The sequence below is a fragment of the Manis javanica genome, chromosome 5 (genome assembly GCF_040802235.1).
Source record: "Manis javanica isolate MJ-LG chromosome 5, MJ_LKY, whole genome shotgun sequence".
Lineage (NCBI taxonomy): Eukaryota > Metazoa > Chordata > Mammalia > Pholidota > Manidae > Manis > Manis javanica.
In genome coordinates, this window is record NC_133160.1 from 31,229,527 (window position 1) to 31,251,391 (window position 21,865).

At 42.5% G+C, this 21,865-nt stretch overlaps 1 protein-coding gene across 15 annotated transcripts in view; it reads left to right on the plus strand.

Moving 5' to 3' along the window:
- The window catches only part of SHLD1 (shieldin complex subunit 1), a 122,148-nt gene that overhangs the window by 30,959 nt on the left and 69,324 nt on the right, over nt 1–21,865 (plus strand). Inside the window, exon 3 of one of the 15 annotated variants that reach the window (XM_073236913.1) lies at nt 9–13,090. The exons of the other annotated variants lie outside the window; for them this stretch is intronic. Coding sequence (XP_073093014.1) covers nt 9–28 — 20 coding nt within the window. The 3' untranslated portion in view covers nt 29–13,090. Of the gene's footprint in view, nt 1–8; nt 13,091–21,865 lie in introns of those variants that run through there. 15 annotated transcript variants of the gene reach the window in all.

The following is a 21,865-nucleotide window of genomic DNA, read 5'->3' on the forward strand; positions in this document are numbered from 1 at the left end:
CTTTTCAGGAAGAGAGCAAGCCTTCTAATTATGTTCTGGAAGTATGTACTGGGCAAAAAAGTGATCTGTGATGTTGGCAGCCGCGCTCAGAAAATAGCGCCCAATGCAGGGCAGCCGGAAGGCCCCGAACTTCCTAATGACAAATCATCCCACACCACTAAACTACATGCTAATTGCGCCTTGGCATAAGGACCAATGAGACCCACCAAATGGTTATGCTAATAAGGCATATGGAGCCGCACCAACCAGGTCAGAGCATGAGAACTATATAAGCAAGCCTCTCCTTCCCCTCTGGGTCCTGCCCAACTCATTTGTTTCACAAAGAGCTGAAGAATAAAGCTTTCTGCAGAAGAATCCTGCTGTTGTTGCGTGCTGTTCTTGCCGGCGAGGACAGGGCGCGCGACACTGTACTGGGACAGAGCCTTTACAGAGAAGTTATTCTGATTACTACCCAAATTATAGAATTGCTTCCTAGCATTTGCTATTAATACACGTTTTCTGCTAATTTGGGGTATCATTTTAAGAAAACTATCTAATCCTACTCTCATCTAATCACTTGTTGCAATTGTGCTTGTCAACAGCTGCCTTCTCATTTGCAAAGTACTTTGATTTGCATTTGAAGATTTCCTATGTATTCTCTACAAATAGTCCTGTATGAAAGATCCCAATTAATCTGAGGTGGCTTTAAGCAGAGTCATGTCTGTGAGAATGTATTATATAGCATGTTTGTTAGAGGTCTAACCAGTCAAATGAAACAGTTGTTTTGATTGTCTTCTTTGCATCAAGGACTATGCTATAGTCTGAGGGTGATATTAAACAGTGGGAATACATGATTCCTGTGTGAAAAGAGTGAATGGTCTAGTTGGGAAAATAATATATGCAAACTTAAAATAAGAGGGGCAAAGTCAGGCAGTGTAAGTTTCATAGCTAGACAAAACAAACATAAATGAACAAACTAATTCAAGAAAAGACCATCTATCCAGGAAGGAGCAGATAACTTATTTTCCCATGTCAGAATTCTCTGTGAAAAGAGTAGCTATTGAAGCTATTACATTCTGGGTGATGCTACAAAATATTACTTAAGGAATAGAAATTAGCATGTTATTTTACATTTACCAATCTCTCAGAGGAGAGCAATAACTCAAAATTTAATCAGATCTTAGAGGAAACATTTTTATAACTTTATTATTAGACCTTAGAGTTTTCTTATTGTGAATACTTTCAAATTGCCTGTGTTTTAAATCATCTTTAAAAATTGCCCTCTTGGCCATAGTTATTAATATGACTGGTATGTTTTAATAAGGTATAGAGAAATAGTTATAATAAAGAACAGGTTTAAGGCAGTCCTAGTGAAGTTTTTCCTTTCATGGTACATCTGGGAAGTATCTTACAGTTTCCCACTGCCTCATCTCTCTCTGTAAACTCAGCTAAATCCCTAAATTTGGATTTGAAGTACTTTCTGAAAATGAGAAGATCACTGATCTTTGTGGCCAAGTCAGTAGCTAATTGTGCATTCTTCCTTCAAAGTATAGGTTGATTGAAATGTGCTGTCTCCCAAACTTGGACCTCATGATTATAGATTATGTGATAACTTCCTGTAAACTCCGAAGACAATAACAGTCTGAGCAAAAATAGGAATTAGCAGGATTGAGAAATTGGGAAAAACAAATTTGGAATTGGATGCATATTGATATATATATATATATAAATGAATTTTGTGGGGTCAGTATGAACTAATGATATCAGATAATCACTTACGTATTGTTTACAATGAACACAGCTATTTTATTTCCACACATGCACACTGCTATCTACTTAATGATTTTTATTCATCCAGTAAGCCCTGAATAAGTGCATACTCTGTATTGAATCCTGTGCCTGGTGTTGAATGTCTAGGAACCTTACGGAGTGGTAGGAAGTAAGTGTTTTTCCTTGTGACTAGATTGTGGCCACAATCCCTGCCACTGCCTGAAGGGTTTATGTCCATCCAGATCGAATCTTCCCCCTTGTCATCTGTTTCCTGGTTCCATCTACTGAAGAGGTGGTATGGTGTATACCCACATGGTAGGCACTCAGCAAATATTTGCAGGGTGAGTCAGAACATGGGAAGTGGGTTGAAGGATACTTGATCTCTTCCAGTATTAGACTGCAAACCTACATATCACTCTCAAATATTAACTCAACCCTCAACCAGGCACAGCAGAGAAGCTGACGCTATTTGCAGCTAACCAGGAGACTAAGGATTATTTAGTGACTTTCAGCATATTCAGAAATGTGAGGGAAAACAAAAACAGAGCTCTGGATTCTAGTTTTTGCTCAGACTAATGGCAGGAAGCGTCTTTCCATCTCACAATGTACAATGCGATTTAGAAAAAAATGTGAACTACCCTTCTTGATGAAAGAAGGCTAAAAGGAAATAAGGAAGCAAAAAAGGAGGGAGGGAAGGGGAGAGGGGAGAGGGAAAGAGGGAGAGGTAAGTATGCTTATCTCCAAAGACTATTTCAAGGATTAAAGATAATGTATGTAAAGTACACAGCACAGAGTTCACACATACTAGAAGCACAATTAATAGTCTGCCACGATGATGATCATGCAAAGTTGTATACTCTGGGGAATAGTATTTGACTGAAGTCATGTCTACATTTGTTTAGTAAGTCATATGATAATGACTCCCCCCAAACTCCTTGAATCTGAGCTGCTCTATGACTGCTTTGACCAATAGAACACACAGAAGTGAGACAAGCTTTTAAGGAGACTGAGTTTCTGCTTTGCTTCTCTGAGAAGGCTCCCTCTTGGGATTCTCCCTCTACAAACTCAGGTGCCATGTTGTGAGAAGCACAAGCCAGGTGGGTACTCCAGCTGAGCTCCTGGCTGATGACTGGCATCACCTGTCAGCTGGGTGAATGAGCAATCTTGAACATTCCAGGCCATTCAAGCTCCCAGGCACCTGCAGCCCTGGCCAACAATTAGAGTACTGTAATAGGAGGAGCTGGGAGATTGAGAGCCACCCATATGCCAGAGACAGGAGAATTAACAGTGTGCTCTATTTTAAAATTCAGAAATTGTTTAATGCTTAAAAAGTATTTAGTGTACAATGGCAATGACATAGTCTTCTCTATAAAGTGCTGTGTTCAAGATTGCTGTGCCTGGAACAGTACCTGGTGCACAGTGTGCATGCAGCAATGCTTATCTAATGGAGTGGCTGCTCTGCACTTACTGTAGGAAAAAAGCAAGCACTGTTGTTGTTTATATTATCATCCTGTTATCCTAGCTCACAGATGAGGTTGGTTTTGGAAACAAGTCAATGTCCCGAACCCTTGTAAGGTCCCTTTAAACAGTTTCTCTTGCCCAGCATGCTGGCAGCATCCAAATAATAGGCATGCCCAGCACAGGGATTCAGATCCTGAGCTTCCTTGCTGCCCAGCTGAGTCCTTATTTTTCCTTGCAACGTCCGTGACCCACCACTACGCCCTCTCAGCTTTGTGAAATTATATCCCTGGTCCACGAGGCCCTGCTGTCCTATGGATGGGTGGATGGCCTCTGTCTGCACTGGGTCTCTGGAGGCGGTTAGGAGTGCGCTCTGCAGTCAGACTGCCTCCATCCAAATCAGCCCCCACTCACTCTATAACTTAGGGCAAGTTAACTTCACCTTTTGGGCCTCATTTGTCCCATTTGCAAAATTTGAACACTACTGCCTGCATTTTAAGGCACTGTGGTGAGTAGTCAATGAGGTGGTGCTGAAAGTTCTGAGATGGGTGCCTGGCACTGTAAGCACTGATTACTGCTGTGGCTCATCACTATTGCCGTCAGCACCACCTCCCCTCCAAGCTCTGTCCTCCTCCAGCTCCTGGGACGTCTCTGGGAGGAAGCCCCATGTCCCTGCCCCATCTTCACTGGCTTGGATGGTGGGCTCTTTAAATTGGATTTTGTTCTAAGTCAATTTTCCAATATGCCAGAGTCCCAGGATATCATTTTTAGGGCTGGCTTAGTCTGAGGTTATTTCTAGCTTTTAACCCACATTGCTTCACAAAGCATTTAGTCACTGTGTGCCCTAGTTTTCTTCTCTGTTAAGTAAGAATAATGCCTTCCCATCTCCCAGGGATTTGGGTTTTCTTTCTTTCTTGGCTCTATATTTTATGCCATGTTGTCAACTTTTGTATGTCCCTTAAGCCCCCTTTGTCCTTGACAGGAAAAGGTAGGAGTTTGTTCTAAACAAACACTGAGAGTAGTGGTATAAGCACTGCAGGAGGGCCACAGCATTACAGGTATACAAGGCAGTTTTAGCCAGTTGCTGCTTTCACTGGCAGAGGACAGAAAATCCACAGCCATTTATTCTGTTCTGCTTAGAGGTGTTCAAATCATTGTATACGACACATGATTTCTATGGAAAACAATATAAGGAAAACATGGAGGAGAAAAATTTGTTTCAGTGCTTTGAAGATAGATCTCCTGAAATAGTTAAAGTAGCAGAGCTAAGCTTTTAAAACAGCTGGCTGCAAGTTTTTAAAGAGTGGAATTAACATGGATCGTAATAAATCTCTCCCCCTCAGGAAGTGCTACTGTGAAAGGTCACATGAAAAAAATGATTATAAAAGGAGTGTAAAGTCTGCAGATAGTAATCATGATTGCTGACATTTATTGAGTGTTTACTTGGCCTTATCCCAATAAGCAAAGGATAGATACTCTTTTTATCCTCATCTTACTGAGAAAACTGAGGCCCCACTAGATTATTCAACCCGGGCTGTGTGGACCTGGCGTCTAACCTCAGAGCTCTGGAGGGACCGCCGCCCTGCCCCTGAGCTCAGTGGTTCCTTCAAACCACACCCTTGTGGTGCAGCTGCGAACTTGTTACTCCTTATGCGCTTACACCTTCACAGGCTTTCCCCCCAGTCACCTGATGTGCTCCACGACCTTGCAGGGATCATTAACCTTGTCCTTTGTCCTCTCCCCTGATGCTGGTTACAGGAGGGGGTGCGGGGATGTGAGTTGATATCATCTGTGTTGCAGAACTGATTCCATATGTGGGGTCACATGAACCAAGACCCCTTGGGTGGCTCTGGGAAAACGGGGTGGGCACATAACTGCAAGAAGTTTCGAGGCCCTTCCAGGTTCTGCCCTAACCCCTACATTCCTTTGCCAACAGTATATAACGGATCCCTTGGCCTATTGGGTAAGGCAGATTTGGGAAAGGTCCCCTGCCTTCTCGTTGGACTGCCCTCTGATAATAAAGCTTTCTCTTCTCAGTAAACAGTGACTCAGAGACTGGATTACTGCACATCGGGCACGTGAATCTGGATTTGGGGGGTCAATAACATTTTTGAGGTTTCTTCTAACAGTTATACAATAAAATTCTCTGTCACAATGCTACAGGGCCAGGGCCTGGTTACATTTTGCTGTGGCTTCTACATGGCATTGTTACCAGCCCTGCCCTTCCCTTCTCACTGTCCTAGGCTCATTCTTGCCCTCAGTATACACTCAACACTTGGAATTCAAGAGGGGTTGTATTTCAATACAACGTTCTTGAAAGCTTAAAAACATTGTTCTTCATCTTGTCTGATTGCAGATCCCTTTGACAATCTGACAGAAGGAAAGAAAGCTTTCCCCAGAAAATAAAAGGGCTTCAAATGTGTCGTATGTTTTGGGGATTGGTAGGCCTTCAATTGAACATTTAAATGAATAAAACAAGAATGATGAGAGTCAGTGGTGGCAGGCTTGCCGTTTGGTAGTTGGGAGCCTGTCTGCTGCCTCCTTGATCAAGAGGAAGCTGCCTGCTCCTATGGCTGAATCAGCTGAATCAATGCAAACCATTAGTACAGAGCTAGAAAAAAAAAATAATCCAGTATACACTGTCTGCTGTGTGTTTTTTATGTGATTTTATAGTCCCTGCAAGCCAGTTTTGTTTGCCATATCCTATAATCTTTAACTGTCTTAGAACTGTTGATCTATGATGTACAAGAACATTCCAATTCCAGCCTGACATGAGGGGTACCCCAGGAGTTCCGTCACAGAAGGCGCCCTTGATCAAGGTGTCCATCAGCTGTTTCTGTCACCTAATTGTGTGTCCCCAGACCACTTGACATTTCGTGACTGGCATGGAAACACATGCTGCGAATCAAACAAGAATCTGTGTTAAGAAGCAGGATCGTATTCAATTTTGCATGAGACGTTTGCTATTGAATTGGAAACAAGTGTTTGAGGGTGGGAAAAAATAATGACAGACAACTCAGGGTGCTACATATTCAAAGACTCCTTAGCAGTTTGTGTACTGAAAACAGGGCCATGTGCTGGTGACATAATACCTTTACCCTGCCTGGGAAATCTCGGTGTCGAGTCCAGGAGGCAGGAGCCCTGGCCACATCCCATGGTGGTCAGCTGAGGGAGAAACAAAAATCTTCCATCACTAATCCCAAATGCCCTTTTCCCCTCCCAGACAATAGTATTGTCTTTGCTGAGGAAAGCTGTACCTTAATTTAATGCCCAACACTTGGCCATGAAGTTGCACCAACATGATTGTGTTGCCCCCTCAGTCTCCTTTAACAGCCCCAAACTCCCAAATTAAGAAATTAGGCCTTTCTGCAGCAGTACTTCTTTTTAAAACTTATTTAGTGTGTAATAGTTTTTTTGAGAATTTGACATAAAGCATTATATTAGCTTTAGGATTACAGCGTAGTGATTTAATATATGTATATACTACAAAGTAATTATCACAATAAGTCTGGATAACATCCATTTGATGTCTTAAAAAGGGTAAAAAGAAGATTGTTTGGGGCAGACAACAAAATAGGAATGTAAATGCTTGAACTCTCTGCTAATTTGTGATCAGACAGAGGTGAGCCTAACATAAAGGATGGACAGCTGGGCCTGGTGACCTCTGTTTCTCTTTTGAATGAAGAGAAAGTACAGCCTCTGGGGCTCAAAGAGCTTAATCACTTTTTACTCAGTGTCCTTAGTCATGTTAAAAAAAACTTCTCTGAGCCTCAGTTTTTGTCATGTGATTTATGGGGATAATCTACCTACCTAATGGGGTTGGATACACAGCAGGTGTCACAAATAATGGTTCCCACCACCACACTTTTACCTCTTGTTTAAGCGGGCTCCCCAGTCTATAATGTATGGATTTATGGATTGTACCTTCCTCCCTGTTGAAAATTAGAATATTTGCTTGTCTCCTTTTTTCCTACCATATATTCCATCCCTTGTGATGGTTAAGAACCACTGACCATTTTCCTATATCACTGTGAAGAAGCAGATTTCTACTCTTAACAGTCCAGCACATACATCTATTTGTTAGAAATACAAGTGGGATTCTACTATACATACCATTTGTATCTTACTTTTTTTCACTTACTGCTATATATCAAGGCTCTTGCCATGTAGAACTCATTTTTAGTGGCTGCATAGTATTCCATTGTATGGTTGCACCATAATTATTTAACATGATATCTGTTGATGAATGTTTAGGTTTTCCCTACTTTTTTACTCTTACAAATCCTGTAGTGGATTTGGTGAATGAATACTCTCATTAGTTGAATCATATCTTGAGAACTATATTGCTGTATTTTAAGTACAGGTTTCCCCCTGCTATCCAAAAGTAGAGTGTTCCTATGAAATCTTTCATAAGCCAAAATGGCATAAAGTGAGGAAGCAGTTACCATTACCTTACATGGAAAAAGTTTTTAACATTCTCATACCCCAAAAAATAACCTCTCTTAGGCTTTTATGATACCTTAGGACTTGTGCTAGAGGATGTACAGAATAAATCAAGATAAAGCACAGCTGCTCACAGACACAGTTCAAAGCTTGGCAGCTCCACTTGCTGCTGGGGGTGTACACTGCCTCTATAATAGCTCGCTGCAACAACAGTGAGCACAGTTTTCACTCTGCCTTCTTCAGAAAAGCAAAAATCGACTTCGGATTTCTTTTAGTTAGTGAGAAAACATACTAATGTAGGTCTTTCAAAAAAGCGAAGTGGCATAGCATGAACTTTTGAAAAGTGGGGGAATACCCAGATTAGTGATTTACTGGATTTTCTCAGAGAATATTTATAATAATAGCTGATGACTAACAAAAGATCTTTTAAAAAATATACAAAAAATACATTTACAGATGGTGGAAGTGTTATGGAAGCCTGTTTAGTTGGGTTAATCTTATTTGCTGTGAGTTAATTCATGGTAGAATATCTGTTTTAGAACATCAGATTAATCCACCATAAAGAAATTTAAGGGGGTGGCATTTCTAAGTGAGTTACCATAGTGGCAGATACAGAGCTTATGGCATGTACATCATTAGAATCTACTTCCAGAGGTGGAACTGAAAAAGAATAATTTTTCATAAGAAGAGGTGAGAAATGTTGGGGGTGGATTTTTCTTTCTAAAACGGTGCTCATAGGTGATTAAAATGACAGGTTTTAAAAAATCCCCAAGGAACTAGATATATGACTAAATAGTAGAAAGGATCTGAATGTTCATGTTTGTGCAGAAATAGGCAACTCATTTTAAGTTCTATGAAATCAGCCCTAACTACTGTTTAGAGTAAATCTTGTTCGATCAACAGATATGGCTGTCCTTCAGTAGATCCTTGGAATTAGATTCATTTGCTCTGAGTCCACACTGAAACCTCTACTTCTCTTTGTGGGCCCATCCCTGTAGTCAGGTGTCTGAACAGCAGCATCATGTAGGAAAAACTGTCCTGCTGGAGGTGGGTCCCCGGGACTATGTTCAGGTTGCTCCCAGGGGACTGTCACTCAGCCACCAGAAACGCCTCAGTGCACTAGGCCCTTGGCTGCCCCAAGCTACGGCCCAGGACAAGCTCTCTTCCTACTCCTCATATCCCATATCTTAAAACACCTGCATCCTTTGTCCCTTACTCACGTGGATGACTCGGGTATTCATAACACTGCTCCTCAGCCAGGGGCAGTTCGTCCCCCAGAGGGCACCGGACCGTGTTTGCATGCATTTCGGGTTCTCCTTTCCTCTCCTCCCTCTCCTCCTTTTTTTGAGGACCAGCATAGATTGGCCGAACTTTTTATTTTGCCAAGGAAAGATCTTTAAAAGAGCCTATACCACTAACTCCACAAACCTATTATCATTTCATAAAAGAAAGGTTGTTTTAATATCCAAAACACAAGAAGGACCTAATCCCAAAATAAAGATCAACCTTCCATGGTGATTAGTTTTCTCACTCAGCCACGGATGGGTGAGAACTTCATCGTGGCCTCACCTGAGTCCATAGGCCAGGGCTTGGAGAAATTTGGCATACGTAGTGCATAATGCAACTCTTACTGTGCCCTGGGGCTTAGTGGGCAACTGGAAAGGGGTAATAAGTAGTATTTATAACTACTGCTTAGAGATTATGAAACGTGAAATCCCAGAGGCTTCCTTCTATTTCTAAAAGTGTGGGTATCTTTGAACAAATGAATGGGTGGCCTTTTGTGACACAACAGGGCCGTTCTTTTCTGTGGATTAAGTTTTCTCTGGTAGAGAGATTTCTATAAAGTTTGTGGAGCATATTTTCAGTAGATTCTACCAAGCATCATGCTCAGTTAAATGGCTTGTCTCTGCCTTACAGAGTAAGTCATGACAGGAAGGAGTAACTTTGCCATGCATTTCACTCTCACCAGGTATGATGCCTCACCAGCAAGCTGAGTTCTGTTCTGTTTTTTCCCGTTGTATTGGATCGTTTACCTAAACCCCTGATGACTGAATTGTTTAAAATGTAGTGGATGTTGTTCATTTATCTATTCATGAAATGAGTATTGATTACATCTCCCAGGCTTGTCCCTGGGGATACACAGTGACCAGTACTGATAAAGACCTTGCCTTTAAGGAGCTTTTATTCTAGTTGCCAGGGTATCTTGCCAATGGTTTTTAGCCCCAGAGAAGTTCACTATGGATTCAGTGTGACCAAAGAAATGATAGTAGAACATTCTTGGGGTGAAAGGGTTATACCCAACTTTATTTCCACAGTGACAGGTCAATCACTAGAATCCTGTCAATTAGAGTGAGTCTGCATGCAGCAAGCCAGTCTCTACCTCTGGGCCTCTCTAACCGCACAGCCGTCTCAGTCTCTGTCCTTGGTGCTGCCACCACTCCAGCCTCTGCTCTGCTCTGTTCTCCTGCCGCCTTGCAGCCATGCAGCCATGCCACCATGTCACCATGTCACCCAGAACACTGGGCAGAGCTCTTTATATAGAGTCAATAACGATGCATTGCCCACACATGTGTAGTGAGCTAGCCAACCAGGGCCAGGTGAGAATCCTGGCCACAGGAACCTTCACTTTATCCACATAGGGTCACAGGTCGGAGGAGGTACAGAAGAGGTAAATAGACAATAAAACAAGTGAAAAGTATAGGCTGGTGTTATGAAGAAAAGGAATGCAGTGTAAGAGGTGGGGATGTGGCTTAAACACCATGACCAGGAAAGGCCTCCCTGATGGGTGATATGTAAGTAGTCTGGAAGAATTTTAGTATTAATGAGGTAAATAAATACCTTTTCTTTTTGTTTTACTTGTAAAGTTAATTATGTGATTAAAAAACCTCTTCTATACTTGTCTATGGAGAAGGAGAAAATGAAAATATTGGAAAAGAGCAATTGAAGAACTTGTCATATGATTTGCAGCACTATTTTCATAAATTACAAAGCAAAAAGAACCAAAAACAACTAAGGTAAGTAGTTCTTTGGGACTTTATACCAAGAAATGAGCCAAATTTTCAAGACGTCTGTTCCTGCTGTTCCGTGGCAGGCTGGTGCAGATCAGTCACCCAGGTGTTTTATGTTTTCCTTTAAAAAATTGAGGTTATTTATAACAGCTCCTTTCAGGTTTGTGTTTGCTCATTCCATCATCTCTGTCCTTTCAAGATCTGTTTACTGACTGATTTTCTCCTGGGTGGGGCATATTTGTTGCTTCCTCACACATCCACTAGGTTTTACTGGATGCTGGACTTCATGATCTATTCCGTTGTTGAGTGTCTGGATTTTGCTGCCTTTAAAATGAAGTTTGTTTTGGCAGGCAGTTAAGTTACTTGCTGATCAGCTCGATCCTTTCAAGGCTTGCTTTTACAAAGCTCATTAGGAGGTTTTTAGGAAGCCTTTACTCGCTGGCTGCGTAGCTTACCACCAAACGTGTGGCCTTTTTGGTCCCTACTGCATACCCCACGTGCCCACTCTGGCTGCCAGCACATGCATGTCTCCAAGCCTTCTGCAAGCTCTGGGAGTTGTTCAGCTCACAGCTGCCCTGGTTGTGCCTTGCTTTATAGAGTTTGACCCTAAATATGCACGGGTTAGTGTCCAGCAAAAGACTCAGAAGAATAATCCCTATGCTGATTTCTGGGGTTCTCTCTCTGTGGTGCATTCCCTCTCCAAGACTTGCCTTCACAGAGGCCAGGCCCTCAAACTCCAGTCTTTGTCTCCTCAGTGTGTCTTGCTTAGAATCTCCCTCCTTGCACTGTCATCCAGAAAGTGCCTCCAAGCCGGAAGTTGGGGCAATCATAGGCACAATTACTTGTTTCCTTTATCTCAGGGATCAAAGTCCTAGACTACCTGTCATTGTGTATATACTGACAGTCCTATGCTAACAGTTGTTTCATATATTTTGTCCAGTTTTCTTATTGTTTACAGCAGGAGGACAAGTCTAGTACCAATTACTCTGTCATTGCAGGGGGGCTGTTTCCTTAAGTTTTTTTCTTCTAATATTTTTCTGTAGTATATAAAGGCAGGGATCCTGTCCCCATTTTATAGGTTAGATGACACAGAGCTGCCAAGAGGGAATAAGAGTTTGAAGTCATATACCAATGTTGGTAGGATGGCAGGAATCCCAGGTCACATGGCCCTGCCTCACTATACCAGATCCCCCTTACAGAGCTAAGCATACCAGTGGGTGTTACTCATTAACACTGGCAGAGACAAAAAGCAGTGGAGAAAAAAGGAAAGAGTAAAAAAGGAAGGTGGTCAAAGAATGGGTTGGGAGAAAGCTTTACAGCTAGCTGGGTATCAGGCAAGGAATTTGGGGCTGCTGCAGTAACCCGAAGATCTGCATCAGAATTCATCCACTCACTACCCGCAATCATACAGAAATTAGGCCACACCACTTTCTTCACCCTTACCACTGTGCTGAGAGTCTTCAAAATATTCTCATTTATTCTTCAATCTCTAAAGCAGACACTATAATCCCTATTTTACACATCAGGAAACTGAGGCTCAGAAGGGTGAAGTCATGTGCCCAGAGATGCAGCTAATACTGCAGCAGTGCTGGGTCTGAGCCCGGAGCTGCGGACTCCAAAGCTTGTGCTCTTCAGCTTTGTGGTTTACCGTCAGAGGTTGCCTTTTCCGACTCATTTTTGTTGACTTGCCTAATATCTTTCCCCCTTCCACCTCATTCCACTCCTTTGGGAGTACTGTTTATTTTCTTCTGATATTAAACCAATACATGCCAGTTGTAGGAAATACTGAAACAGGACATGAAAAGGAAAAAGTAATCTGTACTCTCACTGTCATTCATTATTCCTAATCCCAAACTTTGCTTATGAACTATAATGCTCACCTTTCAACTGCTTTGCCTTCAGCAGCTATAGTAAGTGCTCAGTGAAGCTTTATTGATTCAGGCACCATAGGTACTATATAGAATATTGAAAACACCATCTAAGTTGCTAAAAATGTCACATCTTTGTGTTTATGGCTAAAGAACTAGTGGATTGAGTGGATACACAACGAAGACTTGATAGTTTTTCTAAGTGCTCCCAGCGTACACTTTGTTAGCTTGCATGGCATGAATGGCTCCTTGCACTGTCCTATACCCAGGGGCACTCAACAGATACCTTTGATTGACTGATAGGCCTTCAGAGATGGGAAGTCAATTCAATGCATTTATTTGTCAAGTATTCAATAAGCGCATATTATGTGCCAGGCACTATGCTAGCTCTTGGGGATAAAGTGTGAGTGAGATGCCATCTCTTTTGTCTTGGAATTCACCCTCCAGGGACAGCAAGCCCAAGAAACCAGCCTCTGAAACGTTCAAATTAGAAGGCATTCTCCCACAGTGATATTTTTACCTGGCAAGCCCAAATTTGTCATGGGTAGGTTTTAAAAAAGAACCATTGTGTACCTTTGCAAACAATATGGCTTCTCTCTCACTTACCAACTTTACATTTCCCTGTATGGCCCCGGAAGATGACTGGTTAGCCAGAGACGGGTAAGATTCCTCAAGGGAGGAACAACCTAAGACAGGCACAGTCGCAGGGGGGCCATCAGGTGAGAATTTGGGGATCAACAGAGGTGAGGCTCAGAACCTCACCCCCCCTGCTTTGAGAGAAATCTTCTGCATCCGTGGATGTCTTGCTGCCCTTGTCTAGCCTGGATTAATACTTAGTCCATAGGCACACACCTGATCATCTGATCATCTACATTTGCCTTCTTACAGCACTAAACTATGTTTTCTACCTTTATCTTGCATCTACCTACCACTTCAGCATTTTATTAAAAATAAAAATAATAATAATAATAGGAGAAATGTGGGATCAACATATAAATCAAGTACAAAAATCAAATGAATATTCATATTTGACCTGATGGTTTATAGGTCATATTGCATGATCAAAACCGAAAGTTTCTGTGATGACTGCCCTTGTACTGTTCACCATGTAAGAATTTATTCACTCTGTAAGAATTCGTTCACCATGTAAGAACTTGTTCGTTATGCTTCAGAAGATTGGAGACTGACGAGAATTAGGCTTGAGATGGATTAATGATTGTACATTGAGCATTGACCCCCCTATACTGAATTTTATTGTTGTTAACAACCATTTGATCAATAAATATGAGAGATGCCCTCTCAAAAAAAAAAAAAAAAAAAAAAAACATGAGGTGAGGGCCTAGCTTACTGCAGAACCCAAGAGTTGCCTGTACAGCTTTGGGGTTGCTTAAGGTTGTTGAATCTTAAAGTTTCCTATTATTCCCGATGATGATTTATTCAGTATAAGCTACATTATAAGTGAAATAAAATTTTTTAACATTATAAATTACCAAAAATTTGGAAAATAAAAAGCCCCACTAATTCTAAAAAAAAAAAAAAAAAAAAAAAAGAACCATTGTGGAAGACCAGGTTAAGTTCATAAAACAAAGAAGGGCAAGTGTTGCTTCAAGCTGATACTAAATGATAGCTTAGCCTACTGCCATACTGTCTCATGGGGAAAAGTTTTATTTATGTCTCCTTTGGTCTCATCTTCTTTTCATCTCCAGGTTTGATGTATAAGCTTTAGCCTGGGCTTTCAATTTACAGTGTTACAGAGAAAAAGACCAGGGGTGACAAAGCCAGCCAGGCCGCACCTAGGAGCCCAGTGTATTGTCCTAGATCCGGACCGGAGTGTCTGAGAGCTACATGGAGGATGTCAGCAGACTGCTCGGTAGAGCCTGCTGGGAAGGCAGCTCCTCTAAAGCCCCATATAATAATATCCCAGTCCTTCCTTAAAAATACACAGTTTATTTTAGTATTGCATGTTATGGCACCAATTTGTAGTCTTTTGGAAAATCTCTTACTATGTGAATTTAATCAGCTGAGAAAATAAAAATTATAGATCCATCATTTATAAATCTTTTAAATAAGGGGCTTTAAAAAATTCTTTGGGAGTCTGTGACCAACATTTTTGTATCCTCTAAAATACAGCTTAGTAAAAACTTTGTTGAAACATATAGGGTTTTGAGGAACAGGGAACTCAGTCATCTATTGGGAATAATAACAAATTATCCCAAAACTCTTTGGCTTAAAACACTTACTACCTAACAGTTCCTGGGGGGCAGAGATCTGAAAGTGGTGTGGCTGTTGGGTTCTGGCTCAGGGACTTTCTTGAGGTTACAGCCACGCTGAAGCTTTGACTGGAGCTAAGGGATCTCCTTCCAAGAAGGGTCACTCATGTGACTTGGCTGGGTCTTCAGCCCTCCACATGGGCCTTGCTCCACGGGGCTGCTGAGTGTCTCCAAGACATGGTAGTTGACTTCTCCCTGATTGAGGTGAGGGGGGATGGGCTCAAAACAGAAGACACAGGGCCTTTCATAACCTAATATCAAAAATGACAGGTCACCACTTCCACTGTATTCTGTGGGTCACACACAGGAGCCCTGTGGTAGCACAGAAGGAAACTAAAAGGAGCATGAACACTGGGCAAAGTGGGCCCGTGGGGGCCGTGTTGGAGGGTGACCACTGCACGGGTTATTCATCAGGCAAAGTTTCATTTAAAAGTCCATCCTGTTGGCTCAGGGGAATTGCTGCTTACTGCAATCATCTTGGGAGATATACACACCCATGGGGCTGTGTATGTGGGTGTGTCCCTAAGTCCCAGCAATGAGGCCACTTGTGTACTTCCTTATTATATTAGGGCTGACACCTGAGAGGCAGGGATTAATCACCAGAAAGGCTCTTGAGGGTGAACAGATTTCAACCTGAGCAAGAACAGAGATCCAGTACAAAGGAAAAGCCTCTCCTCGTTCATACACTGAAGGGGGCACTGACCAGGCTTATGTTGTGGGAAATCTGAGGAGGGAGCCTTTTTTCAGTGGAACATACTGGAAACACCTCAGAGCCATGATCTGGCTCCTTTTAGTCCTTGTTTTCCAGAAAGGGAAAAAAAAGGATCCCAGGCCTGGCTGCTGGTAGAGGCCTTCCTTTATTCTCCCTCATGTCAGGCCTGGGGTCTGCTCTTGGTCAAGTCCCCTTAAATTCCTCAACAGTAACAAAGCGGGGGGACTGTAAAGAGGTGATCAGCCCAGTCCTTGCTGCCGGTTCAGTCACGTTGCGACTGCTAGTTCACCAAGTATGGGTCCCTTGAAGAGTTACCTGGGCATTCAAAGGGAAAAGCTACTGCTTCCCAAATGGCACTTTATTCCGACTCAGAGCCCTCCAGGTAGCCAGTCCTACGGCGTCAAGTGGAGGGACCTGACGGTGCAAGTTTCTCCAATAACAAGTGGTCAGAGGGAATTACCAGAGGGCCCCCCCAACACACACTGAGCAGTGTGCAAATGACTTGCTTGTTTACAGTCAATGCTGCTTTTCAAAAGGCTTGTGATTGTTATAGGCATAATAGGTCTTAATTGTGAAGTATAGAAAACTTTAAAGAAGAAAGCTTAGAAAAAAGAAACTCTAGGAGGAAAACGGTGGAAGAAGTCAGAATGGCCTTCACATATATGTAGTGATATGTTTTCTTATACCTGGTAACATGAGTTAACTATGGTTGGTGGGTTCTTGGAGGTTTGCTCTATTTGTATGTTTCCTGCCTCTTTGAATACTTCTATATTTTTAAAAAGCAATGCTGAGAAAACATTCTCCTTTTTAAAACCTGGAGATTATCATGAATCATTGTTACTAGTTTTGTGATTTACTTGTGGCTTTTTATTTTTCACTAAATAGGGATCATACTCTATGTAAAAATTTGAATGCTGCTTTTTTTCCACTCTGTAGAATAGGTTTCTAGAAGTGGAATTGCTGTACCAAAGAGCATGCACATTTCCGAAATTGTCAGATAGCTGCAAAAGGCTGTACCAAAAACGTCTCAAAGTGTCTATTTTCCCACATCCTTGCTAACATGAATGAAAAACAAGAATTCATTGTTCTAATTTGCCTTTCTCTGGTCACTAATAAGGTTGACCATTGCCCTGTACACATTTATTAGACATATTTGTTAAGAAGTGCGTTTACCTGCCCTTATCATTGGCTCTTTTCTGCTGGGTTACTTGCTTTTCTAAAAAATTTTGCCCTCCATCCACATTCTCCCATTGTTAACATTTTACCACATTTGCTTTATCATTCTCTGTATATTATTATTTTCTCTTAATCATTTGAGAATAAGTGTAGATATGATGCTTTATGCATAAATACTTTAGTGCCATGTGCATTTTCTAAAAACAGGGATGCTCTCTTATGTAAGTGCAGTACAAGTATCAAAATCAGGAAAATCATCATTTATACAGCACTGTTATCTACTCCAATTCACAGACCTGATTCAATTTTTGCCAATTATCTCAATTTTCTTTAAACATTGTACTGTGAGCATTTCCTTATTTTATTTAATTAAAAAATCAATTTTAATGGCCGAAAGACATTCTGTTATGTAGATGTGCCATAATTGATTAACTGTTTTTGCTGACTATGATTTTTACTGTTACGAATAATGCTACTGTGGGCATAAACATTCCATGTGTTTTGTGTTGTATACTGCTGACACACACACCAGAGGTGGCAACTCTGAGAAGAGGTATGTTTATGGTGTTGGAGGGCACCTGGCTCACTGTCCTAATCCCCTTAAATAATATCTAGACAGACCTCCTCCACCTCCTTCCTCTACTTTCTCCTTCTGCTGGGAAACTCATTCTTCATGAGCCATCTTCTTTCAGCTGGTTGGGTGTGGTGCCTGGCTCTGTTGGGCTTCATGCTCTATCTTGCCCATCCCGCCTTATATCTTCCAGACATTCCTCCAGTTGTCATCCACTGGTGGTGCCCTGGTGCCTTCCAGCATGAAGTGGATTGATACGAACACACTTAGATATTCTGAGCCTGGTTGCAGATCCTTTCTTTAGAATAGACTCCTGAAGATGAATTACAGGGTCAGAGCATTTGACTCCCCTGGCCCTCTCATAACATGACACCTGTTTATCCTCCACCCAGCAGGCTGGTAGGAGAAAGGGGCTCCTCCTGTCCCCACATCCTGGTAGCATCCATTCATTCCAAGGTTTGGTACCCACTGTGTGTCCTCACTGAGCATAGAGCATGGGCACAAAGTGTCGTCTCATTGTTTGAATTTGCATTTCTTCACCAATGAAATGTGCTGTTTTAAAATTTGTGATGAAATACACATAACATAAAATGTGCTGTATTAGCCTTTAAGTGTATAGTTCAGTGGCATAAAGTACATTTACATTAGCATGTCACCATCACCACCATGCATCTCCAGAACTTGTAACTCTGCACCCACTAAACACTAACTCCCACCCCCTCTTCCCTCAGCCCCTCGCAACCACATTCTTCCTTCTACCTCTGGATGAAATGCAGTGGTTTTTTTTTTGTATGGGTCATTCACATTTCTTTACCTATGAATCCTTTGTAAATATCCTTAGCCTATTTTTCCTGTTGGGAGATTAGTAGTTTTCTCAATGAATAGGAAGACTTCACTAGGAAAACTGACAGTGAACAGATCAAGGATTTTAACTTTTTTATGTGGTAAAGGATTTAGGGTCTTTCTCTGCCTGGTCTCAATTCCTGAGACATTTGCCTTCTTTTATCCCCTCCTGGCTAAGCCAAGTTCTCCCAACTGTTTCCTCTCCTTAGAAATGGGCTCAACAATTTTTTATAGTCTTACTGAGGACTAAATGGCAAATATAATTGTATATAGTGAAAGTATACAATGTGATAATTTGAATGGCATATAGGTAGTAAAATGATTACAAGATAAAAATAATTAACTCATCTATCATCTCACATAATTAACGTGTGTGTGTGTGTGTGTGTGTGTGTCTGTGTGTGTCTGTGTGTGTGTGGTAAGAATGCTTAAGTTCAAATGCCTTGGGCTATGGTGCTTACACAATTATAAAACCCAAACGATAAATAACAAAACTAATAAATTAACAGCATTTTTAAATGTTATGCACTATATTGTTTTGCTGAAACTAACTTGCAGCTCAAACAATGAATATGACCCTGCAATTGGAATAAATAAAGAAATACATTTTTAAGAAGAGAGAAGGAGAAAAGAACAACTGGGCCGGGCAGCCCGGGTGGGCATTGGCACCCAGCCCTGGTCCAGCCTGAGGCTGGTTGTCATCAGCGTCTACAGGAAGCTGGGTCATTTCTTCCTCTTCTACGGATCACATTATGAGCCCATAAGCTTGCCTCTGGCTTCTTGTTTTACTGAGAAAATTCAAGCAACAGAAAAAGAATTTTCTCACCGCCCTACCACCTGCCCCTGTATACACAGGCACCCGTCTGCTGGAGTGAGGGAATTGTCTGTGCTCTGTCCTATCTGAGGCCAGTCCCCCAACAGCAGGCAGTCTCTCTCTCTTTCCTAGCCAGGGACATCACACCTCCACTTATCTCCTCTCTCCTGCATCATTGATTTGTCCCTCTTGACTGGCTTATTCTTAGCAACATGAATGCTCCTGTAATATCTCCCATCTTAAAAATAAGAAATCCTCCCTTGACCCAAAGCACTCTTTGGCTACTGCCCATCATCCTGTTCCTTTTTACAGCAATGGGTGATGTGAAACATGTGTCTAATCTGTCCATGCTCGCATTCTCCATTCTCCCCATCGTGATTTCTCTCCAACCCGTTCCAGCCGGGCTTCTGCCTCTCCTCCAGTGCTCCTGTCCACTCCCCCACCTCCATGCTCTCCACCACTGCTATTGCTATGGACTTGGTTCTGGGCCACATTTGGCCACAAAGGGGGTGGCGGTTGGGAGAGTGGGGTCGGGGCGGGGGAGGAGTGAGGCGGGGCTGGCAAATGCAACCTAGCTGTGTGCTCAGGGAAGGGGAGATCAGATTAGCGGGGACAGGTAGTGCAACATGAAGGGAAAAGGGGGAACTGTTTGAAAGCTACTATTACTTGCAGTAGGATGGAGCGGAGTGTGAATATCCCCTCTCCTCCATGTCAACTATAACTGAAGAAGGGCAGGGCACCTTTTGTTTACTTGGAACCTGGAGAAGCAGGCCCGAAAATGGGCTTCCTGCAGGCAGCCCCTTCCAACCTTAACTTAAGGAGATGAAGGTTGCTTTTTTGTTTTTTCATGTGAAGAACTGAATTCTTTATTTGTATATCCATAAATCTTGATGTTCTCTATTCCTATCCAGGAAGGCAGTTCTATACTATATCATTGTTCTGTATTTTTATAAACAACAACTTGAATTCTAATTGCATGAAAGGGCTACACACAAAAAATTTTTAATTAAGCAGAATACACAGGTGTTTTGCTTTACAACTTGCACCTAAGTACCAGTACAGCTGGTTCACTGGATGTCATGAAGATTGTTTTTTTTAAGGAAAAACATACCCGGGGAAAAATTTTATGATTAAATCTCTGATTTTCTACACTGTGGATTAAAGTTTGTGTCTTCCCGATTTTATTTGAAGATCCTACAATTTAGATTGCCTTTTCCAAATCCGAATGTTCAGATAGTATTTTTTCAAATCTCAGGTTGTGGATCAATTCCTGCGGCCCATATACGTACCTTGACCTTCATGGCCATCGTTGACCTTAGCTTCCTTTTCAAAACCACTGGGTGATTTAGGAGTAGTAAGTCCCCCTGGTGGGGTCTTTAAGGACAATCCTAACACAGCCACAAAAATTTCAGTCGGAGAAGCATATGAGATGAAAAGGTTCATGATACTCACAGGTGCCAGAGGACGGAGGCGTGGCAGGCCCAGAGCGGCCCGTGGGAGGAGCACACAGAGCCAACTCACCGAAGCAGAGGAGAGGCTGGGAGAGAGTGCCCAGGCGGGGGCCAGGGGGAACATACACAAGCGAGAGGCGTGAGGGGATTTTAGCAGTGTATTTGAGTGACACTCGGTTACAGTGAGGGGAGGGCAAGAAAAGGAACTGTAATAGGGGCCAACCTTCTCACACCCGTGCCTGGGAGCTGGTGCTCTCAGCCTGTTTGTGGGGACTTTGAGGTATCAGGAAAATAGGAAGTTTTAAAATTGACAATACACTTGGCTAAATACATCCCTTCCGAAGTACTTCACTGAATCTCTCCTGTTTACCCAGAAAAGAGGGTGTACTCCTTAAAAGGAATCTTCTCCTTTCATATGCTTCTCTGACGGTAACTTTCGCGTTTGTGTTGAATCATCTTGAAGGACCCCCCCAGGGGACTTGCTACTCCTAAGTCACCCAGCGATTCTGAAAAGGAAACTAAGGCCAGTCCTGACCATGAAGGTCAAGGTATGTATATGGGCTGCAGAAAGATAAATAAAAACCTAGAAGGATAAATAGTCACAATTGTGTCAGCTTTTCTTGGCTCCTGTTAATATGAATGTAAGGAACATCACTAATAAACAAATGTCATCTGCCGGCTGCCCCCTCTTGCACGGAAAACCCGAGGTTCACATAGTCACAGCAACCTGCCTCTGATGTCAAGTGAACTGCAGAAATGGACCATTACAACCCATCTTTACTGGGCACAGGCCCCGGCACGAGGACACTCAGGAAGAGCAGAACAAGGCAGAGGCCAGTCAGTGCGGTCACTAGCTATTCTCCAGCTCCCACGACGTCGCTGCAGGCTCCCAGCCGACGTCCCGAAGAGCTCGGTATCGGTATCGGGTTCCTCATTACAGCCTCGGCTGCGCTTGGCATGCCCGGCAGCCCACAGTGCAGAAGAAAAATACATGAGCCTGACCAAGGAGCATTTTCCCTTCCTCTCTTTCTCCTGAAGGAAAGGAAAGTGATTGCTGTGGAAGTTATTTCTGATATTAAAAGGCACATGTTGGCGTGGCTCTGCTGGCCCAAAGAAGAAGACAGCGGGAGGTGTCGTTTTAACCTGTGGTGGTGAGAGGCCGTGGAAAATAAGTAACAGGACGTGCCTGCCGTGCTGCTTGCAGCACACCTCGTTTTCCGGAGCACCATTGCTTTCACGGTCTAATCTGCTCCAAGAGACCTTAAAGGAACATTGCCGATGAACATTTCCCTTCCGGTATAAGCTTTCATTCCAAGAACCTGTGGTTCTGCCTCTATGTGGGAAGCACAGTTTACATCTTCCAGATCATTAGTGGTTGTGGTGTGTGATCCCTCGGAGAGAACCTTTGTGGTTGGGTGTGAACTTGGCAGGAGCTTATTTTCCTGTGCTATTCAGGTTTTGCCTTTGTTCTCTTTCTTTAGTCTGTGATCAAGGTGTTTACT